Source organism: Pteronotus mesoamericanus, unplaced genomic scaffold, assembly GCF_021234165.1.
Source record: "Pteronotus mesoamericanus isolate MK-2021 breed Mesoamerican mustached bat unplaced genomic scaffold, CSHL_Meso_final contig_164, whole genome shotgun sequence".
NCBI lineage: Eukaryota > Metazoa > Chordata > Mammalia > Chiroptera > Mormoopidae > Pteronotus > Pteronotus mesoamericanus.
In genome coordinates this window covers 23869551-23892535 of record NW_026555065.1, presented here as the reverse complement: position 1 = coordinate 23892535, position 22985 = coordinate 23869551, and the positions used below count along the sequence as shown (strand labels likewise).

Below are 22985 nucleotides of genomic sequence, written 5' to 3'. Positions count from 1 at the left end.
TACCTTGTGTTATTTGGGTCTTCTATAATCTTATATAATTTAAGTTACTTTTATATGTCACAAATTATAAAACAATTTGCCTCTTTATTGGTAATGCATCTCACTCTGTCTTTATATTCTCTGTAGTTTTTCTTTATGAATGTTGATTCTATGTTTATTGGTGTGACATTGTTATGTCTTTATTTGAAATGTACTTTCTTTTTTTAAATGCATTTTATTGATTATGCTATGACAGATGTCCTAATTTCCTCCACTTTGTCCCCCTCTATCCAGTACCCCCATTCCCTCCAGAAATCTTTCCCCTTAGTTCATGTCGATGGGTCATGCATGTAAGTGCTTTGACTACTCCATTACTTTATACAGTTCTTAACATCCCCTGTCTATTTTGTACCTACCAATTTGTGCTTCTTCATCCCTGCACCTTGGGATTCAATTATTAATAGTTGTGAATTTATTGCCATTTTAATGTTCATAGTTTTGATCTTCTTTGAAGCACTTTATCTGCTCTTTGATTCTAAATGATAGCTTTGCTGGATAGAGTAATCTAGGTTTTAGGTCCTTGCCTTTCATCACATTGAAATACTTCTTGCCAGTCCCTTGTAGCCTGCAAAGTTTCTTTTGAGAAATCAGCTGACAGTCTAATGGAAACTCCTTTGTAGGTAACTATCTCCTTTTCTCTTGCTGCTTTTAAGATTCCCTCTTTATCTTTAACCTTTGGAATTTTAATTATGATGTGTCTTGGTGTGGTCCTCTTTGGGTCTGTCTTGTTTGGGATTCTCTGGGCTTCCTGGACTTGTATGTCTGTTTCCTTCACCAAATTAAGGAAGTTTTCTTTCACTTTTTTTTTCACATAAGTTTTCAAATTCTTCCTCTTTCTCTTCCCCGTCTGGCACCCCTGTGATTCAGATGTTGGTATGCTTAAAGATGTCCCACAAGTTCCTAAGCCTATCCTCGTGTTTTGTTGGTTTTTTTTTTTTTAATTCTTTTTTCTTCTTGCTGTTCTGATTGAATACTTTTTCCTTCCTTGTGTTCCAAATCGTTGATTTGATTCTTGGCTTCATCCCCTCCACTGTTGGTTCCCTGTAGATTTTTCTTTATTTCACTTAATGCAAACTTCACTTCTTCTTGGTTCCTTTTGATATTGTTGCTGTACTCAATGAGTTCTTTGAGCATCCTGATCACCAGTGCATCTGATAGATTGGTTATCTCCATTTTGTTCAGTTCTTTTTCTCTGGTTTTGTTCTGTTCTTTCATTTGAGCCATATTTCTTTGTTTCCTCATTTTTACAGCCTCCCGGTGTTTGTTTCTGTGTATTAGGTAGAGCTGCTTTGACTCCCTGTCTTAGTAGTGTGGCCTATTTTAGGAAAGCGCACCTGTAAGTTGTTTTTGGCAGAGCCTTAGGTAATCGCCAGGTCCAGGCAACCCATGTCATTGCTCTGTTGCTCTGTATAGGGGAGGGCTTGCAAAGGGGACAGTGACACTGCCGGGTCTCTGGAGTTTTGCTGGGGAGAAAGCTGTCTCCCAGCATTCTCCCTGTTGCTAATCACTTCACTTTCTTTGCATATGCCATTCCAGCTGTTGCCCTGGTACTGAATCCCAAAGGGGGTGGGCCTGTATGAGTCAGTCCTAAGTCATTGCAAGCCCTTTAAGAGGAGTCTCTTGAAAGTGCCACAGTTTCTTCCGCCACCCCAACCCATGCCAGTTTTTACAGCCAGAAATTATGGGGACTTAACCTTTTGGCGCTGGAACCCTGGGCTCAGTGGTCTGATCTGAGGCTGGTATCCCTCATTCCTGAGGTATCCCTTCTGATTTTTAACCACCACAGGAGGATGTGGGACCATGCCTTCAGTGTCCGTAACTCTCTGCGCATCTCTGTGCGTCAGGTCTCTGTGTCTCCACCCCTCCTACCTGTCCAAATGAATGTGGCTTCTTTAAATCTTTAATTGTAGGACTTCCACACAGCTTGATTTTCTGACAATTCTGGGTAATATTCGTTTTGTAGTCTAGTTTTTGTATTTTTTGCTATAGTTGTGTGCAGAGGCAAGGTGTGTTTACCTACGCCTCTATCTTCTGGAATTGCACTTTCTAGCACTATGAAATGTTTATCTTTGTTTTGTTTATTGCTTTTGACACAAATTCTCCCTAGAGTGATATTAAGATTTCTGTCTCTGCTATATTTTTGTTTTCATTTGCCTGGTATACCTTTGTGTACTGTTCGATCATGTATGAGCAATCGTCAAATTAATCTATTTACTCTCCCCCAACCCAATTTTAGTCAGTAATATACCTTTGTACTATTAATATGTTTAAACTTCAATTAAAACTTCATTTTTAAAAAGATTTTATTTTTTACTTATTAATAAGAGAGGAAGGGAGGGAAAAGGAGCAGGAGAGAAACATCAATGTGTGGTTGCCTCGCACATATCCCCTACTGCAGACCTGGCCTGCAACCCAGGCATGTGCCCTGACTGGGAATCGATCCAGCAATCCTTTGGTTTGCAGGACAGCACTCAGTCCACTGAGCCACACTAGCCAGGGTAAAACTTAATTTTTTTAAAGATGAAATATTGCTATTTGTGGCAACATGGATCATCTTGAGAGTCTTATGCTAAGTGAAATGTCAGATGGAAAATGACAAGATTTTCTGTGTGATTTTACTCATATGTGGGTTATAAAACAAAGAGTAACACATGAATAAACAAACACAAACAAAAATATAGTCTATGACCAGAGAAGAAAGGTGGAGGGAAGATGAAAATAATAAAGGGAGTCAAATATTTGGTGCTGCATGGAGACTAGACTTGAGTTGTTGGGCACACAGTAGAGTATACAGATATATTATAAAGACATACATGTGGAAAAAAGCTTGTATCATCCTTTGGCAGTTATAATAGGTGAGGTAATTAGCATATTTCCACCTCTCACCTTCTGCCCATCATTCCCTCCCCCCGCCTTTTTTTTTTTAGTTATATCATCTTTATTTCTCTCAGTATTTGATGCTAGGGCATCTGTCACATTTGTTTGTCTTAGTTCTGTTATAAACAGTATTTAAATGTTCCACATCTGTTCCATTGCTATATATAGTAGCCCTGTCTCTTGGTTGACTGAAATTTCTTCTCTCATTGTTTCCCCAAGAAGGGCTCATTGAAATGATATCCCTGAGTTATTGGGTACTGAAACCTGTTAGTTATAACCTTTATACTTGAAGGTTTACGTGGATATAAAACCTTCAGTTTATATTTTCTTAAGGAATTTGTTACGGTCATTCCATCATATTTTGGCATTGAATGTTTCTATGAACAAGTTTGAAGAGTTCATGGGTTTTTTTTCCTGTCATAAAATGATTAGATCTTTTTTATCAGGCTGCCTAACAGATTTATCTTCAATGTTCATTGACTTGACTTGGATACATCTCCATTTTGAAATTTTTGTGTCTTTTTTTTTAAGATTTTATTTATTTTTAGAGAGGGAAAGGAAGGGAGAAAGAGAGGGAGAGAAATATCAATGTGTAGTTGCCTCTTGCACACCACCTACTGGGGACCTGGCCTGCAACCCAGGCATGTGCCCTGACTGGGGATCGATCCAGCGATCCTTTGGTTTACAGGACAGCACTCAATCCACTGAGCCATACCATCCAGGCCCCTTATTGTGTCTTGAATCTTGAATTAACTTTTTAATATTTTTCTCTATTCCATTATGTTAGATTTCTTTAGGCAATCAATAATTTATAAACAAATTATGTTTATAATAATTGCTTTTCTTCTGTGTACATTATTGTCTCCTAATTCCTTTTATTTTTTCATTTTTAAAAATTTATATCCTTTTCCATATTTTCCAAAGTATTTATTGAACCTTGTGTCCCTTCCAGTTTTGCCTTCATTCTGTGGTGATTATATTTTTGGTTCCGCTTCTTTCATGAGTTTCATCTATGTGTTTGATTATCTGCTGTCTTATCCCCTTCCTAGAGCTGTTGTATTTCTACTTTCATTTCTATTCTTTCATAGAGATGATTGCTTTGCTATGCTTTTTTAAAATCCTCACTGCAGGACAATTTTTCATTGCTTTTATGCGGGGAGGGGGGAGTGAGAGAGATGGGGAGAGGGAGAGAACAACATTGATTGGTTGCCTTCTCATACACACCTCAACCAGGAATCCAACCCACAACTTGGGTATGTTCCCTGACCAGAAATTGAACCTGTGACCCTTTGATCTACCAGGTGGTACTGCAACAAACTGAGCCAGCCAGCCAGGGCTGCTATGATTTTTAAATCCTTTGCAAGGATTTAGAAGTACATACAAATGTACTGTGTATGTACATTTTTCATCTGCTACGCTCTGGGACAACATTTTCCTGATGACTATTTTTCTTACATTAATAAGTTGCTATGATTTTCTTTTAATATTATGGTGTCTTTATAGATTTGGTACTTTTTACTCATCATTGAATGGGTTGGGTTTTCCTCAGCCAGCTATTTTCAAGACATTCCTTTCTTGAAGGGGTATGGTAGTATTCCAGGGTAGCTGTATTTCTATGTAAACAAAGACTCTTCTTTAGCTACTGTAAAGACAGACTGTCTACTTAATATAAGGGCCATCAAACTTTATTTTCTGTATAACTCAGACTTCTTCAATTTGACCTTAAGTGAGGTGAGCTCCTAGATCAATTCAACCTTAAATTTAAACATTTTAGGATGAGGCTTTATTGTTTCATGTCCAGAAATCTTTCTGACAAAGTCCTGGGCTTTGATCTGCACTGTTTCCCATTCCTCATTTCTTCCTCTCTGTCTCCCCTAATTCTTTAGCTTAACAAATCTTTAGGATCATACAAATTAAAGAACTCCAGTACCATAATTGAACATGATTTTGTATTAGGATAGATGTATGGTTGCCCAAGATTTCGGTTGTGGGGCTATTAGGAATGTGTTTTCTTCTTTTCCTTGGAGGAGTAGTAAGTAGATGTTGGTAAGGGGTGAAGAAGGGCTTCCCATCTTACTGTAGACAATGTGTGACATCTTTGGTTACCCATTGTTAGTTCCAAACAGTAGATGCCTTCTAAAATATAAATTTTTGCTATTGATTGATAGTAATTTTAATTGTTTTATAAGTTTTTTATTCATCTCTTATCCATAAATTAATTAATGTCTTCCTGGATAAACATGAGTTGTCAATATTTCATGTGTTGAATTTTGGGGGGGAAAAAGATGCATAATGAAATTTGGTACAATCAGGGAAGACCATTTATTGCCTGCCAGTAGACTTTCCTAGGTGATATATTCCTTTGTGAAATTACCACTGTCATCCTGGATCTAGCCCTTGGCTTTGCAGAGTCCTTTTTTTCCCCCCTCTCTGTACCAAATATGGGTCGATCTGTCAGAGACAGGCTTGTACTGAACAAATTCACTAGAGATGTGTGCTATTTCCACTAAATATTATCATGAAAAACAAATTGTGTGAATCAGAACACTTGTGTAAATAGATCAGTATATTCCTTATAGACATTCTGGTACTGGCATTAGGGTTCTTGGGTTGTCCAAGACAGAAATCAAGAGGAAACCCCAGAGAAATTTCCAGGCAGATTTTATTAAGCTTTATGCTCAGGTCCAAGGAAAGTGGCACAGAAAAGGAAGGTCAGCTTGGCTGCTTTCATAAGCTGGGAACAAAGCTAGCTTGCATGAAAAAAACAGGCCTTTTGAAAAAGGCGGGCTTGTGAAATTTTTCATGTAGGTGTAGGAGAAACAAGTGGTTAGAAGGGAGGTAAAAATTCTGCAATTTTTTTTTTTTTTTTTTTTTTTGAGCAAGGAGAGGAGGAGTGGTGACATTCTTACCTGATGTTCCTCCTAATTTGGCTTTCTGACCACGCAGTACTTTTCTATTACCAGGCCCAAGTCCCTACACTGTCTTAATTCTACCTAAGAAAGTAAGCTATAACATGAACATGGCTTGCTGATAATGGCATCTGAACTATTAGTTATTTGAGTGATTTAGAATGTTTAATGGCATTTGTCTATGAAACCTAATGAAGTCACTCCCACAGTAGACACACACACCTATTGCAAAGCCTTGAAATACTTCTGTTTGCATATTCCTTAAATAGGCAGGGCCATGGTTAGATTTAATAACTCATTTTTATCCCCATATGTTGCAGACTGACTTTTCTTTCACATGGTTTCTTTAGGTATATTTATGTTAATGTAAAAATTATCATTTTTAACTTTCTGTACTGTTCCTTGTGCTGTGTGGCATATTTTTATGTAAATGACATTTTTTCTTTTTGAGTTACTTCCATGGGACTATATTCTCCAAAGTAGAATTGCTAGGCTTAAAGGAAGAGACAGTAATGTAGCCATTATTACATTTTTGTTATTGACTTTAATACCACAATAATGTACATTTTCCATGAATACATGGTAAACATTAGTCTTTAGTACTTATTTTTAGCTGACTTGATTGATTATAATGTTCTCTCTTACTATTTTAAATTTGTATTTTATTTGCCATTACTATTTTTTCTACATTTTGTTCATTTATGGTTGGTTTTTTCCCCCTCATTTTGATGTGTTTCATTTTTTATTTCCTTGTTTATCTAGGCAATATTGAAGAAAATATTTTCTTTTCTTTTTTAAAGAAATCAAATTGTACAATTGAATGTCCCACATTCTGGATTTTGCTGATTATACCCTTATATACCCATTGTTTACTATGTTCCTCTATAATTGATTTCCTGTTGATTGGTTGTTAGAGTTGGAAGGCTTGATTTGACTTATATTTCATATTTTAGACAATATTTCATAAGTACTGTCCTGTGCTTTCATCAGATTTATTGTTCAGTTATCTCTCTTTTTGTGATGTTAAGTCATTGGCGATCATTACCTACATCCATTGTTTCTTTAGAGTTTTTGCTAATTGTTAATATTCTCATTCTGTCATTCTTTCTTTGTTTATTAGCATCATTTCTACTGAGAGGATTTTCCCATAAAGCTATTTGTTTGCTCTGAATTATGGTTCATATAGGAAAGGCAGGTTAAATGTTCGGGGGTGTTTTTTCCCCTTTATTTACTAGTTTTCAGTACAAGTTGGTTTTCTAGTGTCCTTCAAAGTTAACTCATAAGATATTTTCCCCTAGTATCTTTATCTAAATATCTAAATCTCAGTATCTATATCATGAATTTAACTGTATTTGATGTGTTTCAGTAGTTGTAATTATTATTTTTATTCATACTCAGATTATTCTATCTTTGACCAGTAGAATCTCTTCAGATTGGTTTCTGACCTTTTAACATAACCCTAATAATCTTAATAGCTTCTTTCCTTTATAGTATAACAAGATTTTCATGTTTATTTTATGTATTATCTTCTCCGAGACCTGGAATCAACCATTTCTTCAAGGAGTGGTTCAGTTCTTTTACATAGAAAATGGCATTTAGAAACCACAATATGGATGCTATAGGTTCTCTTCACTATTGAATTACTCATTGTTTCTAGGTCATTCTCCTTTTTTATTTTTTAAGATATTATTTATTTATTTATTTTTAGAGAATGGGCAAGAGAGGGAGGAGAGGGAGAGAAATGTCAGTGTACAATTGGTTGATCGGTTGCCTCTCGCACACTCCTAACTAGAGCCTAGCCTATGACCCTGGGCCCTGACCAGTAATCACACCGGCAACTTTTGGTTTGCAGGCTGGCGTTCAATCCACTAAGCCACACCAGCCAGGGCTATACACGTCTTCTTGATGAGTAGAGTGGTCATTTTCTTCTGACTTGTTAGAGTTTTTTAACTGTTAGGGATATCAGCCCTTTTTCATCTGCATTGCAATATTTTTTACTTGTTTTAATTTTCCTTATTTGATATTTTCCTATATAAAAGTGTAAAATTTTATATAGTCAAATCTGCCCATGTTTTTGCTGCTTGTTTCCAGATTTGTTTAAAATACAGATGCCAGTCCTGACTTGTGTGGCTCAGCTGTTTGGGTGTTGTTCCACAAAGCAAAAGGTAGCGGGTTTAATTCCAGTCAGGGCACATGCCTGGGTTTGGGTTTTGGTCCCCAATCTGGACATGTGCAAGAGGCAACCAACAGATGTTTCTGTCTCACACTGATATTTCTCTCCCTCTCTCAGTCAACTTCACCTCTATAGAATCAATAATTTTTTTAAAAATTAGAAACCAAATTATTTTTTAAAGTCACCTGTATTTTCTTTAGGTCTCTTTATAAGTTCATTTCATTTAATCCATCTAGAATTTATTTTGGTGTTAAGGAATAAGAAGGAACAATCAAGTTGATTGTTTTTTTTAAATCCAAGTCTGCATTTTTCATAAAGTTGGAGAGAACAAATCAGATACCATTCTTTTTTTTTTTTCAGTTTAAAAATATTCTTTCTCCTTCCTAGAAGCAACTTATGAGTCTCTTTTCTCTCTCAAATTTTAAAAACCTGACAATAGGAACTTGAAACTTGAAAGTGCCTTTTAAAAAAATTATTTCTCCAAAAAAATAGCTCATTATCTCAGTAATCATGTTGAAATGATCATTTTTATATAGAAAGATCACCTGTCTCAAATAATTAAAAGTGGATTTATATGTCAAATTTGATTTATAAATATTTATGAATATTTATAATGTGACAGGCAATATGCTGCTATGTGCAGTTATTACTCATTTAATTCTAACAATTATATCTCATTTTATGGATAAGGCTTAGCCTCAGTTTCCCATACTTATGAAGGGGTAGGGCTCAGACTTTGGACTATTTCACATCAAGTATTCTTAATCATTATATTATTGTGTCTTCTCTTATGTTTTTTACATTGTTGGTATTTTTTTTTCTCTAGTACCTGTATTATTTATGAAATTAGATGTATTTTCTGAGCCTATCTCAGAAAATTGATTACAGTACTTTTTTTTCAGATTTGTTCCGTTTTTAATGCTTATTTGGCTTATTCTTTTTCTTCTGTTTGTCTTATAATGAGCTTGATTAATTAAAAACATGTTCTCAGAAGTTAACAGGGAGCTTATGGGACAAGAAGAGGTGCCTGGGATAGGAGTTCTTTCTTATCTATCCATAAAATACAGTTAGATATATAAGAAAATTCAGCATTTTCTACTCAAATTTGTGTTTTGGATGATAGAACGTTAAAATTAGAAGAAACTTTAACAAGAGGATATTGTCCAAACTCTCCATTTTTAAGGTGAAAAGGTTAAAGCCAGGGAGGTGATTTGACTTTCCAGTGGTAGTATACATAGAGACAGAGTCACAATAATAATGTAGGTCCTCTGATTTTTTTTTTTTACTGCTTTTTCCACTGCTGCTGATTACCTTGCCCAAATGCTGTTAAACCTATTTCACCCTTTCCTTATAAAAAAATCTATTTACTTATTTTTCTAAAATGGCTGTGGAATATTAACAGGAATTTCAGCCCTAGCCAGGTGGCTAAGTTGGTTGGGGTGTTGTCCTGTACACCAGAAGGTTGTGGGTTCCTTCTCCAGTCAGGGCACGTACCCAGGTTGCGGGTTTGCTTCCTGGTCAGGGCGCCTGCAGGAGCTGATCTCTCTCAAATCCATTTCTCTCACATCCATGTTTTTATCCCTCTCCCTCCCCGCCCCCCCGCTTCTGCTCTCTTTAAAATCAATAAAAAAAGCGTATCTTCTGGTGAGGAAAACAATATATATAATAAAACAAATTTTATATTCAAAACCAAAAAAAACTTTGAACAAGTTTTGGCTTATTGCTAAATAGCCCCTAATTCGGGTCATTTAACTTATCAGAGCATCAATTTTCTCCTTTCTTAGGATAGAAATAATAGTCTTTACATATCTCATAGTATTATTACATGGCCATAAGGTGTTAATTTGAGTAATAATAAACAATGTATAAGTAGTGTTTCAAAAAGATGTTCTTTGTTAAAATAGGTCAGTGGTTTTCAACCAGTGTGCCACAAGAACTTTTAAAACATGCAATACCTGACTATTTAGTTGGGGCACTGACCTCTTTTCAATTAGATTATCAAATTAAAAAAATGACAACAGCCAACACAACAATAGCTGCTGGTGTGACTACTCTGTGTCGAACCATAAATACATAGGTCATATAATAGAGTTGCACCTTATTGGTCATATCATATAATAAGGTTGCTTCTGATTGATACATTTTTGATACCAGAAATCCTTATGTACAAGTATAGCATGTGCCCTGACCATGAATTGAACTAGCGACCTTTTGCTTTGTTTGACGGTGCCCAACTAACTGAGTCACAGTGGTCAGGGTGATGACGATTAATTTATTTTTTAAAATGCTTTCAAATTTGGTTTGGGTGAGACAAGATAAAAGGGAAATTAATCATAAAAATTTAGAAGGATTCTGTGTTAAAGTGTGCTGAAAATAATTTATAAATACACTAAAATTAATTGTATCAGTAGATCCACACTCAGAGTAAAGACCTCAGATTGATATAAGAAGATTTGCAAATTAATGTTTAAGTTTCAAAATATTATCAGTATGATAATATGTATCAGATTATTTCTTAAAGATATTTTTAATTAATTGACCAACTACTGATCCTACTCATATTGAATAAAAAGTCTTCTATTGTTCTATTGTAAATCATTTGAAGAAAAGTTGCTTCAAAAACAGGTTTTGAAGCTCAGGTTTTGAAGTCAGAAAGTTTGGGTTTGCATTTTTGGTCTGCCATTTATCAGTTATATGACCTTGGTAGTTACTTAATCTTTATGGCCCTCGATATCTACATCTGTAAAACAACATGGTAATTGTTATAATCATTAAAAATGCATGTAAAGAACATAGCACAGTGCTTGGCACACAGTATGCTTACAAAATAGACAATACTTAATATTAGCTGAATGAAAATGAACTGATCTAATTTGTCAAGGGAAATATCAAATGCTATTTCTGCATGCAACTTACTCCTAATCATCGCAATGAAAAAATCTCTTCCTCTGGAGTCCATGCCAACTTATCTGAATTGTTAATAACAAAGTCAGTGAGGAACACTTCCAGTCAAGATGGAGGTGTAGGTAAACATGCTTCACCTCCTCATGCAACCACAGGAAGAATTACAGCTAAACCTCAAAACAAGAAACACACAGAACCATCAGAAAATCAAGCTGTATGGAAGTCCAACAACCAAGGATTTAAAGAAGCCACATTCATCCAGATGGGTAGGAGGTGCAGAGATGTTGTGCTGGGCAGGGAGGCCCAGAGATGCAGTGTGGCACAGAGAGTCAGTGATGGTGGAACGGGCAGTCCTACATATTTGTGTAGTGGATAAAAATTGGGAGGGATGCCTTGCGAGTGAGAGATACCAGTCCCAGGCCAGACTGCACAGCCCAGAGTTCCATCACCAGGAAGATAAATCCCCATAATTTGTGGCTATAAAAATCAATGGGTATTGGGATGGGGGAAGAAACCGCTGGATTTTCAGGAGGCTCCACTTAAAGGGCCTGCATGGTTTTAGAATGTATGCAGACCTAGCCCTTCTGGAATTCAGCACCAGGGCAACAACTGGAAGGGCACCAGTTCTATATGGGGAGTAAGTGAAGTGACTGGAAATAGGGTGAGTGCTGGACACACCTCCAGAAGCCAGGCAGCAGCATTGTCCCCTCCCTGATTCCTCCCCCTACAAGGAGACACACAGCAGTGGAGCAGGTTGCCCCACCCTGGCAATTAACCTAGGGCTCTGCCCCACACAGTTTACAGGTGCCTTTTGTACAATAGGCTACACTAAGGGAGTCAAAGTAGCTCTACCTAATACACAGAAACAAACACAGGGAGCCTGCCAAATTGAGGAGGTGAAATACACCCCAAATGAAAGAACAGAACAAAACCCCAGAAAAAGAACTAAACAAAATGGAGATAGCCCACTTATGAGATGCAGAGGTCAGTACACTGGTGATCAGCATGCTCAAAGATCTCATTAAGTATGTCAATGACATAAAAAAGACCCAGGAAGAAATGAAGGCTACATTAAGTGAAATGAAAAATCTATAGGGAACCAACAGTGGAGAGGATGAAGCTGGGATTCAATTCAATGATTTGGACCATAAGGAAGAAATAAGCATTTAACTAGAACAGCATGAAGAAAGAAGAATTTTAAAAAAACAAGGATAGTATAAGGAGCCTCTGGGACATCTTTAAATGTAACAACATCCAAATCATAGGGATGCCAGAAAGAGAAGAGAAAGAGCAAGAAATTGAAATCATATTTGAAAAGTTAATGAAAGAAAACTTCCCTAATTTGGTGAAGGAAATAGACATAAAAGTCCAGAAAGCACAGAGAGTCCAAAACAAGTTGGACCCAAAGAGGACCACACCAACACACATCATAATTAAAATTCCAAAGGTTAAAGATAAAAAGGGAATCTTAAAAGCAGCAAGAGAGAAGGAGATAGTTACCTTCAAAGGAGTTCCCATTAGACTGTCAGCTGATTTCTCAAAAGAAACTTTGCAGGCAGGAAGGGACTGGCAAGAAGTATTTCAATGTGATGAAAAGCAAGGACCTAACACCTAGATTACTCAATCCAGCAAAGCTATCATTTAGAATCAAGGGGTAGGTACAGTGCTTCCCAGACAAGGTAAAGCTAAAAGAATTCATCATCACCAAACTATTATTATATGAATTGTTAAAGGGACTTATTTAAGAAAAATAAGATCAAAACTATGAATGTTATAATGGCAACAAATTCACAACTATCAACAACAATCTAAGAAAACAAACAGCAAACAGGCAGAACAGGAACAGAATCATAGATATGGAGATAACTTAGAGGGTTATCAGCTGGGAGGGGAAAGGGGGAGAATAGGGGAAAAGGTGCAGGGATTAAGAAGCATAAATTGGTAGGTACAAAATAGATGGAGAGGTTAAGAATATTATAGGAAATGGAGAAGCTAAAGAACTTATATATGCTGCCCATGGACAAGAACTAAGAGGGGGACTGCTGAAGGTACCAGGTGGAGGGAGACAAAGGGAGAAAATTGGGACAACTCTAACAGCATAATTAATATATATTTTTAAAAAGTCAGTGAAAGTACCTTGAGGTTAAGGATCTTGTGTCAGACTCTAGTATATAGCACCAGGTATATAGAGAATGAATACATTTTTCTAGGTTATTTAGAGTGATAAAATATGATCCTCTCAGAGCTCATTAAAAAATGTAAGATTTTAATGTGGTAAACTAATTTTGGCATTTGAAATATTAATAATTTGTGATATAACAAAATTGAACTCAAAAGTGTTAATATTTACCTATCTCAAAGTAGAGTATAAATTTTTTTTAATTTAAAATTTTTTTTCAATTAAAGTTTACATTCAGTATTATTTTGTATTAGTTTCAGGTGTACTGTATAGTGGTTGGACAATCAAATACTTTATAAAGTGTTCCCCTGGGTATTTCCAGTACCCACCAGGCACCATGCATAGTTAATACACTATTGACTATAGTTCCTATGCTGTTCTTTACATCCCCATGACTGTTTTGGAAAAACCAATCTATACTACTCAGTTCCTTCATCTTTTTCACCCAGTGCTCCAGCCCTTATCCCCTCTGGCAACTATCAGTCTGTTCTCTTTGAGCCTGTTTCTGCTATTTTTTTTTTTTCTCCTTAGATTCCACATATAAGTGAAATCATATGGTATTTGTCTTTCTCTCACTGATTTATTTCACTTAGCGTAACGCTCTTTAGGTCCATCCATGCAGTCACAAATGGTAAAATTTCATTTTTTCTTATGGCTGAGTAATATTCCATTGTATTAATGTACCACATCATTTTTTTCCACTCGTCTGTTGATAGGGTCTTGGACTGCAATCACCTTGGCTATTGAAAATAATGCTACGATGAACATAGCAGTGCATACATTCTTTTGAATTAGTGTTTTGGGCTTCTTCAGATATATATCCAGAAGTGGAATTACTGGGTCCTCAGGCAATCCCATTTTTAATCTTTTAAGGACCTGCCATACTGTTTTCCATAGTGGCTGCACCAATCTTCATTTCCAAGAGTACAGAAGGGTTCTCTTTTCTCCACATTCTTGCCAACATTTGTTTGTAGATTTATTGATGATAGCCATTTAGACAGATGTGAGGTGATATCTCATTGTGGTTTTAATTTGCATTTCTCTGATGACTAGTGACATTGAACATCTTTTCATGTCTATTGGCTATTTGTATGTCCTTGGAGAAGTGCATATTCAGGTCCTTTGCTTAGTTTTTAGTTGGATTGTTTGTTTTGTGTTCAGTTGTATGAGTTTTTTATAAATTTTGGAAATTAATCTCTTATCAAATGTATTATTGACAAATATGTTCTCCCATTCTGCAGACTGTCTTTTCATTTTGTTGATGGTTTCCTTTGCTTTGCCAAAACTTTTAGTTTGATATAGTCCTGTTTATTTTTTCTTTTGTTTCCCTTACCTGAGGAGATACATCACAAAAAATATTACTAAGAGAAATGACTGAGATTGTATTGCCTGTGTTTTCTTCTAGGAGTTTTATGGTTTTGAGTTTTGCATTTAAGCCTTTAATCTATTTTGAGTTTATTTTTATATATGATGTAAGTAGGTGGTCTAGTTTCATCTTTTGCACATATCTAGCCAATTTTCTCAATACCATTTATTGAATAGACTGTCTTTACCCTATTGTATGTTCTTGCTTCCTTTGTCAAATATTAATTGACCATATAGGCCTGGGTTTTAGTCTGTTCCATTTATCTATATGTCTCTTTATGCCGTACCATTGTTTGTTTGTTTTTTAAATTACTGTGGCCTTATATAGTATAGTTTAATATAAATTAATGTGATTCCTCCAATTTTGTTCTTTTTTTCTCAAGATTGCTGTGGCTATTTGGGGGCCTTTTGTAGTTCCATATAACATTTTAGATTATTTGTTCTAGTTCTGTTAATTATACCATTATTATTTTGGTAGGAATTGCATTGAATCTATAGATGGCTTTGGGGTAGTATGAACATTTTTAACAATGTTAATTCTTTTTATCCATGAGCAGGTATATGCTTCCATTTATTTGTATCCTCTTCGATTTCTTTCTGTAGTGTTTTATTATTTTTTGTTACCTCCTTGGTTAAATTTATTCTTAGATATTTTATTTTATTCCTAGGTATTGTTTATTTTTTAACACAATTATAAATAGGATTGTTGTCTTAGTTTCTCTTTTTGATAGTTTGTTACGTATCAGTGTATGAAAATGCAACTGATTCTGGGTATTTATTATGTATCTTCCTACTTTACTGATTTATTTATCAGTTCTAGGAGGGTTTTTTTTGTGGACTCTTTAGGGTTCTCTATATCAGTATCATGTCATCTGTATATAATGACAGTTTTACCTCTTTTTTTGAATTTGGATGCCTTTTATTTCTTCTTGTCTGATTGTTGTGACTAGAACTTCCAATACTATGTTGACTAGAAGTGGTGAAAGTGGACATCCCTGTCTTGTTCCAGATATTAAGGGAAATGCTTTCCTGTTGAGTATGATATTAGCTGTGGGTTTTTCATATTTGGCCTTTATTACTTTGAGATAAAAACAATATAAATTAATACCATAATCTTCTAATTCAAAATTACAGATATTCATCAATCTTTATTTTCTTTTCTAGGGTATTCCAGACAGAATCTCATAAGAAAATAGTGAGAAAGTCAGAAATTGCAGGTAATGTCTTAATGCAATCCCTGCTAAGTATGTATTTTATAAAATTTTACTGCGGGTATCTAACCAGATAATTGATATAACTTATTGTTTATCGTATTGTTTAAAAAGTATAACTTGAGGCATGGGGGGCATTTTTTTTTTTATTCTTGTTAACGTCCTTATGCAGTTTTTATAATGCTTTATCAATGTGTCCTTGAAATATTTTCAACTTTATTTCATTTTTAGAAACAGAAGCAAGAGAAAATGTTCTATTTATGCAGTAAGTAAGGAAAATGTGATTCAAATTATATTTTAAAAGTTGTTTAGTCCTATTAATTAAAGTGATTTTTAAATTAATATTCTTTTCATTTTTTATTTTTGTGTCCCTTTTGTGGAACACTTAGTAGTAATTAAACAAATTTTTCACAGAATTTAATATACTGTTATATCTGATAAGTACGTGCATTGTAGAGCTTATTTTAATAGAATGATGAAATATGCTTTTATATATAAGTCCTTAAATATATCATCTAGTATAAAACAAGAAATACTAATCTACAGATATTTTTAAATTAAAAATTATTTTTATAATGTTAATACTTAGGAAAGTAAATACCAGTAGCTCTTGGGCAAATGAAACGATGCTTATCTTCAAAACTAAGGCCAGATTAGTTTTGAAGATAACTAGTTTTTCATCCAATCACTCATTGCTAGTCACTCATTGCTAATGGGAATAAATTGTAAAAGGTAATTGGTATTATTATTCAACTGTTGTGATTCTTGTTAATTATTTGGGGTACAGTTTTTTAAACACTTTTTAAATTTTAGGAATAAGAATCCAGAAGATAATTACTGTGAGATTACTGGTGAGTATGATCAGGATACTCTTCTTATCATATACCTTTCTTTTTATCCAGATACCTCGGTAAGTAATAGCTAAAAGAACCATGAAAAAGAATGTGAAGAGGGTTCTGTTCTTTACACAAAATTTTCAATTTAAAATTTCACAAATTTACTTTATTTCTTCCAAAACTGCTGTTCTCTTATTTCCTCAACCTTAGACACCCCCACACTCATTTATTTACTCAAAGCAGGCATTGAGTCATTTTTTAAATTTTTTTTTTTTTTTCTTCATTCCCTATATCTATTTGTCCCTACTTGCTTTCTGTCCTGTCTCCTATATATCTTATAAATCTGTTATTTTTCTCTGTTCCTTCTTGCCACTGTTTGAATTCAAGTTCCTGGGCTATTGTGTTTAGTTTCTCCTTCTCCTTTTTTAATGATTTTATTTATTTATTTTTAGACAGAGGGGAAGGGAGGGAGAAAGAGGGACAGAAACATCAATGTGTAGTTGCCTCTCATATGCCCCCTACTGGAGACCTGGCCTACAATCCCAGCATGTACCCTGACTGGGAATCGAACTGGTTGACCCCTTGGTTCATAGGCCAGTGCTCAGTCCACTGAGCCACACCAGCCAGGGCTGTATTTAGTTTCTTATCCTTCTAATATGAGGGACTCTGGCCTGCAAAGTCCCAGATTCGCTGTGGATGGAAGAAAAGAGTCGTTCCAGACACTGTTTGCCTGTCAAGGAAAGGGGAATGCAATTCTCTCTCAAGGAGAATGCCCCAAGCCCCCATGCTCAATGGCTTTTATTGAGAGAGTTACAAGCAGGCGATAGGTAGCAGGAATGTATAGGTAATCTAATTACATCCGTATCTTAAATTTACAGAGAGTAGATGATATTTAAAGAAGACAATGGCAGGAACACACCAAATTGCTTGGGTCCGAGATGAGTAAATATTATGGCGCCAGATGGGATTTGGGTCAGGGTACAGGAATTTTGTAAATTTCCTTCCCAGCCTTGGGCTGGTTATCTAGTATAAGATTAACAGGGCTTGAGGCAGAAACAAGGCATGCTTCAAGGAGTGTAATTTGCTTCTAGGGCTGTTTTCCCCCCGGGGGACTTCAGAGCTATTATTGGGTCCTGCCTATCAATTGCATTACCGGTTTTCCGGCCAAGACTTATGGAGCCTCTTCAAGGCCCTAGCTTGCACAGGACTACAGTCCCCGATACCACTCAAAGCAGCCGCCTACATTCTAATCTATTTTATGTATTTCTAAATCCTAACATATTACTTTCCAGCTTAAAATTATTTAATGACACTTTTGCTTGCAGGATAAAACCCACACTCCTCAGCATAGACTTAGAAAGGCCATTGTGATTTGGCTTGTCATCTTCTCCAACCTTATTCCCTTTTCTTTATAGGTGTTCTTTCCTCTAGCCCATGAAGAACTATTTGCAGTTCCACATGTGGACTTTTTTCCTGCCCGTATCCATTGTAAATGCTATTCCTCTACCTAAAGTGCTCTTCCTACTACAATTTGCCTAGCAGTCTTCTCATTCTTCACTTAACTTAGGTTAACTTCAGTGCTATTCAGAGTAACCAGTCTGTCCTGGTTGGTATGGCTCATTTTGTTGGAGCATCATCCAGTAACTGAAGGGCTGTGGGTTTGATTTCCTGTTCGGGGCATGTGCCTAGGTGTGGGTTTGTTCCTCTGATCAAGCTTGAACTATCCCATGTCTGGGTGTATGTAGGAGACAACAGGTCATTGTTTCTTTTACATCGATATTTCTCTCTCTCTGTTCCTCTTTCTCTAGAAGCAATACAAAAATTTCCTCAGGTGAAGGTAAAACAGAACAAAACAAACAGAGTAACCAGTCCACAAACTGTTACAGTCCATGACAGAAGACCTTGCACTGGAATGTGAATCACCTGTAGCAATAAGCTACTGTGTAGTTGTTGTTTTTTGTTTTTTTTTTAAGTATATTGATTATGCTATTACAGTTGTCCCATTTTTTTTCTCCCCTTTATTCCCCTCTCCCCTCCATCCCCCTTTAGTTCATGCCCATGGGTCATACATGTAAGTTCTTTGGCTTCTCTATTTCCTATACTATTCTTAACCTCCCCCTGTCTATTTTGTGCCTACCAATTATGCCTCTTATTCCCTGTACCTTTTCCCACATTCTTCCCCTCCCTCTCCCCGCTGATAACCCTCTGTGTGATCTCCATTTCTAGGATTCTGTTCCTGTTCTAGTTGTTTGCTTAGTTTGTTTATGTTTTTGCTTTTGTTTTTTAGGTTCAGTTCCTGATAGTTGTGAGTTTGTTGTTATTTTACTGTTCATAATTTTTATCTTTTTTTTTTTCTTAGGTAAGTCTCTTTAACATTTGATATAATAAGGACTTGGTGATGATGAACTCCTATAACTTGACCTTATCTGGGAAGCACTTTATCTGCCCTTCCATTCTAAATGATAGCTTTGCTGGATAGAGTAATCTTGGATGTAGGTCCTTGCCTTTCCTGACTTCGAATACTTCTTTTCAGGCCCTTCTTTTGCAAAATCAGCTGATAGTCTTATGGGAACTCCTTTGTAGGTAACTGTCTCCTTTTGTCTTGCTGCTTTTAAGATTCTCTCCTTATCTTTAACCTTGGGTAACTTAATTATAGATCCAACTTCTTTGGGACTCTCTGAGCTTCCTGGATCTCCTGGAAGTCTATTTCCTTGGCCAGATTGGGGAAGTTCTCCCTCATTATTTTTTCAAATAAGTTTTCAATTTCTTGCTCTTGCTCTTCCTCTTCTTCTTCTGGCACCCCAATGATTCAGATGTTGGAACATTTAAAGTTGTCCCAGAGGTTCCTCATCCTCTCCTCATTTTTTTGAATTCTTGTTTTTTCACTTTGTTCCAGTTGAATGTTTATCTCTTCCTTCGGCTCCAAATCATTGATTTGAATACCGGTTTCCTTCCCTTCACTTTTGGTTCCCTATATATTTTTCTTTATTTCATTTTGCATACACTTCACTTTTTCCTCTATTTTGTGACCATACTCAATCATTTCTGTGAGCATCCTGATTACTAGTGTTTTGAACTCTGCATCTGATAGGTTGGCTATCTCTTCATCGCTTAGTTATTTTTTTTGGAGTTTTGATCTGTTCTTTTATCTGAGCCATATTTCTTTGTCTCGGTGCTCCTGTTATGTTGTAAGGGGCAGAGCCTTAGGTATTTGCCAGGGCAGGGCAACTCATATCTCTGCTCTGCAGCACTATATGTGGAGGAGGGGTCAGGGATAGAACAGTGCTGCTTGCTCTGCTCTTGGCAGACTTTCAGTCACTTTTCCTGCTACCCACAAGCAAATTGGGCAGTTGTGGTGCTGATTCCTGGGTGAGTGGGTTTGTGTACATTTTAGGACCTGGTGGGTCTCTCAAATGAGGCTGGGAGTTTCTCCCGCTGTTGCAATCCTGACAGGTATTTACATCCAGAGCTTTTGAGGCATTCTTTTCTCACACGGGAACCCTAGGTTGTGCGGTCTGCTTCACTCCCCAGTTGCTCCTCCCCATTTATCCATACGCAAATGTGGGACCACCAGCCCCCATCTTGCCCACTTGGTCCTCCAGCCTCTGCCTTGCCACGAGCCCTCTCTGCCTCGGCTTCCCATCTCTGCCCCTCTTACTAGTTTGGATGAGTGTTTCTTCTTTAACTCCTTGGTTGTTTGACTTCCATATTGTTCAATTTTCTGGTAGTTCTGGTTGTTTTTTGTTTTTAAATTTTGTTGCCCTTCTTTTGGTTGTTCAAGGAGGCAAAGTGTATCTACGTACACCTCCATGTTGACCGGAAGTTGCTACTCTTTAGGTGACATTTTTTTCTTAGCAAAGCTTCCTTGATGTAAGAAATACTATATAAATTTACATTAGCTGCAAGCTTCATGAACTAGCCATTCACAGACTGAAACTATACATTGAGTAGTACTGGCTTAAGTGGAATCTTTTCTGACAAAACCAAGAAGTTGGAAACTCTGTCCTGTGCTGTCACAACACTCCTTTTACTTCTCAGTCTATTGTAGAATTTATCACATTGTAGTTTTTTGTTTTTGTTTTTGTTTTTACTCTTTAAAATAGATTTTATTTACTTATTTTAGAGAGGAAAGAGAGGAGGAAAGAGGATGAGAACCATTGGCATGTGAGAGAAACATTCACCAGTTAGCTCCCGTTTGCTTCTTGACCAGGAACTAAATGAACCTGTAACCCAGCCATGTGCTCCAAACAGGAATCCTTCCAGTTGCCACAGGGCCCCCAACCAACTGAGCCACACCAGTCAGGGCTGTTATTTGCTTTTCAGTTAAGTTTAAATCCTCGAGGGGTACAGCATTACACGGATTCTGTGTCCAATGGCCCTAGCAGGAAGTTTGCTTCGGAATTTAGCATGGACCATGCCACTGTTTCCATGAGCACGAGTTTCTTTTCCCCAGATGACTCTGGTTTTGTTTGGTTTACCACCCAGAGTCACTGTGTTGTTCTTTGCTTTGTACATATAAGCACATCTCTTGCCCAGATAGAATTCAGTTTCATCTCAAGCATAAACACCTTAGATTTTAAAAAGAGCTGTGTGTTCCCTCTGGTTCCAGAGATCCTGTTTCATTTATAGCCAGCAAAAATGGCCTTGGACCACAGCCTTCCAGACATACTTGTCATTGTACAAGTCCTGTTCCCAGCAGGCCCCAAAGTTCAGCAGCAGAAATTCAACTCACCCCATCACATTGTAGTTTTGGTATTTACTTCTGGCTCTTTTGTTAAGTTAGAAACTCTTGAAGTCCAGAAATTTTGTCTTGTCTTTGTGCTTTAGCAAATAGTTGTTTGGGGGCACATAATACGTTCTGAAGCAATATTTGTTGAATAAATGAGTGAAAACTTGATAAAAAGGCTTCTAATAAGCCTATAACTACTTCATCGCGTTTAATCAAGGTTGCTGTAAACTCTTTAAAGTATTCTAAAGATATGCCTTTAAACTTAAGTATTTTTAAATCAATTTCCTTTTTTTTATTATAGCATCATCTTCAATCCTGTATTTTTTAAGTCCAGTTTGTTCCCTAAACTTTTATATTTTAATTCTTAAATGTCTTGAGTCTAACTCCTTATTTCCATTCTCATTGTGTCTTATCCTAACATAAACTCTCATATGTTGTATCCGAACTATTACAGTAGTTTCCATGTTGGTTCATCTTCTCTTGAATCTTCTTTTTTCTCCTCTAGAATTTTTTAAAATAAAATGCACATTTTATTATGTCTAGATTTCAAAGTCTTACCCTAAAATTTCAGTCTAATCAGTTGGTACTCTTTACCATGTAACCTCTACTATCCAGGAAATAAAAAAATGGAGAAGGGAAAAAAAGGTAGTCTAAACTCTCCATCTTTAAAATTTGTACCACATTCTAAAAACATTTTAGTCACACAGAGAATACAGCAACTATCTCTGTCTCTAAAATGAGACAATTAAAAGTCAATAAAATTGAATACCTAAGTCCTTACAAAAGACTTAATAACTAATAAAACTTCAGTAAATATAGTAGTCCACAGAGAATATGTTCCGGGACCCACAGTATATGCCTGAAATTACAAATAATACAAACTGTATGTAATTGTTTTTCTATACATACATAGCTATGATAAAGCTTAATTTATAAATCATTAAGCAATTTTACAAATAGGAAATTTGTTCTTAGCAACCTCAGTATACAGCTGTTTTTTTCTTATAAAGTGGAGAAATTTTACCTTTTCACTTAAGAGAAGTATATTCTAATTGTCAACATCACTACTCTTGGACTTTGGGTTCATTAGTAAGTAAAATAAGGGCTTTTGAACACAAGCACTGCAGTACTGTCATGATAGACCCGATAACCAAGATGACTACTAAGTGACTAACAGACAGGCAGCATACACAGTGTTGGATACAGTGAACAAAGGAATGATTCATGTCCTGGGCAGGATACAACAGGATGGCTCAAGATGTCATCATGCTACTCAGAGTGACATGTAATTTAAAACTTAGGAATTATTTTTGGAACTTTCCATTTAGTATTTTTAGACCATGGTTGACCATGAATGACCACAAAAAGCAAAGCTACTGATAAGAGTGCCACCGTACTTGTAACTGATAAAAAACCTAACAAAAGGAAAGTTCGCCTCTTGGTGATACATATTTTTGTCATTGACTATAGTTTTTTTCTTTTTCTTTTTTTCCAATAGGAATGAACACATTGCTTTGTGCTCCCATTCAGACCCAGATGCAACAGAGAGAGGTATGAGTTCATGAAAGTGCCTTCATATTTTAATTTCTCTTGACAGCTAAAACTTTTTTTAAACTCAAAATTTAACGGTAATAGCATGACTTAGGGGTTAACTGCCAAAATGGACCCATAGACTGGAAAAATTTCTTACCCTTTAAGTTAACTAAGGAAAGTTAAATCACTGCCAGTTTTATGAATCATCTCAGGATTTTGTTAAAATATAG

The 22985-nt window shown here is 36.1% G+C and overlaps 1 protein-coding gene and 1 pseudogene across 1 annotated transcript in view; one reads left to right on the top strand and one right to left on the bottom strand.

Annotated features, from left to right (window-relative positions):
* Positions 1–22985, top strand: part of KNL1 (kinetochore scaffold 1) — a 56179-nt gene that overhangs the window by 9384 nt on the left and 23810 nt on the right. The window contains 4 exon segments of the mRNA XM_054565145.1: positions 15611–15663; positions 15889–15922; positions 16471–16508; positions 22721–22773. Coding sequence (XP_054421120.1) covers positions 15611–15663; positions 15889–15922; positions 16471–16508; positions 22721–22773 — 178 coding nt within the window.
* LOC129064064 (60S ribosomal protein L35a-like) lies at positions 20823–21160 on the bottom strand (annotated as a pseudogene).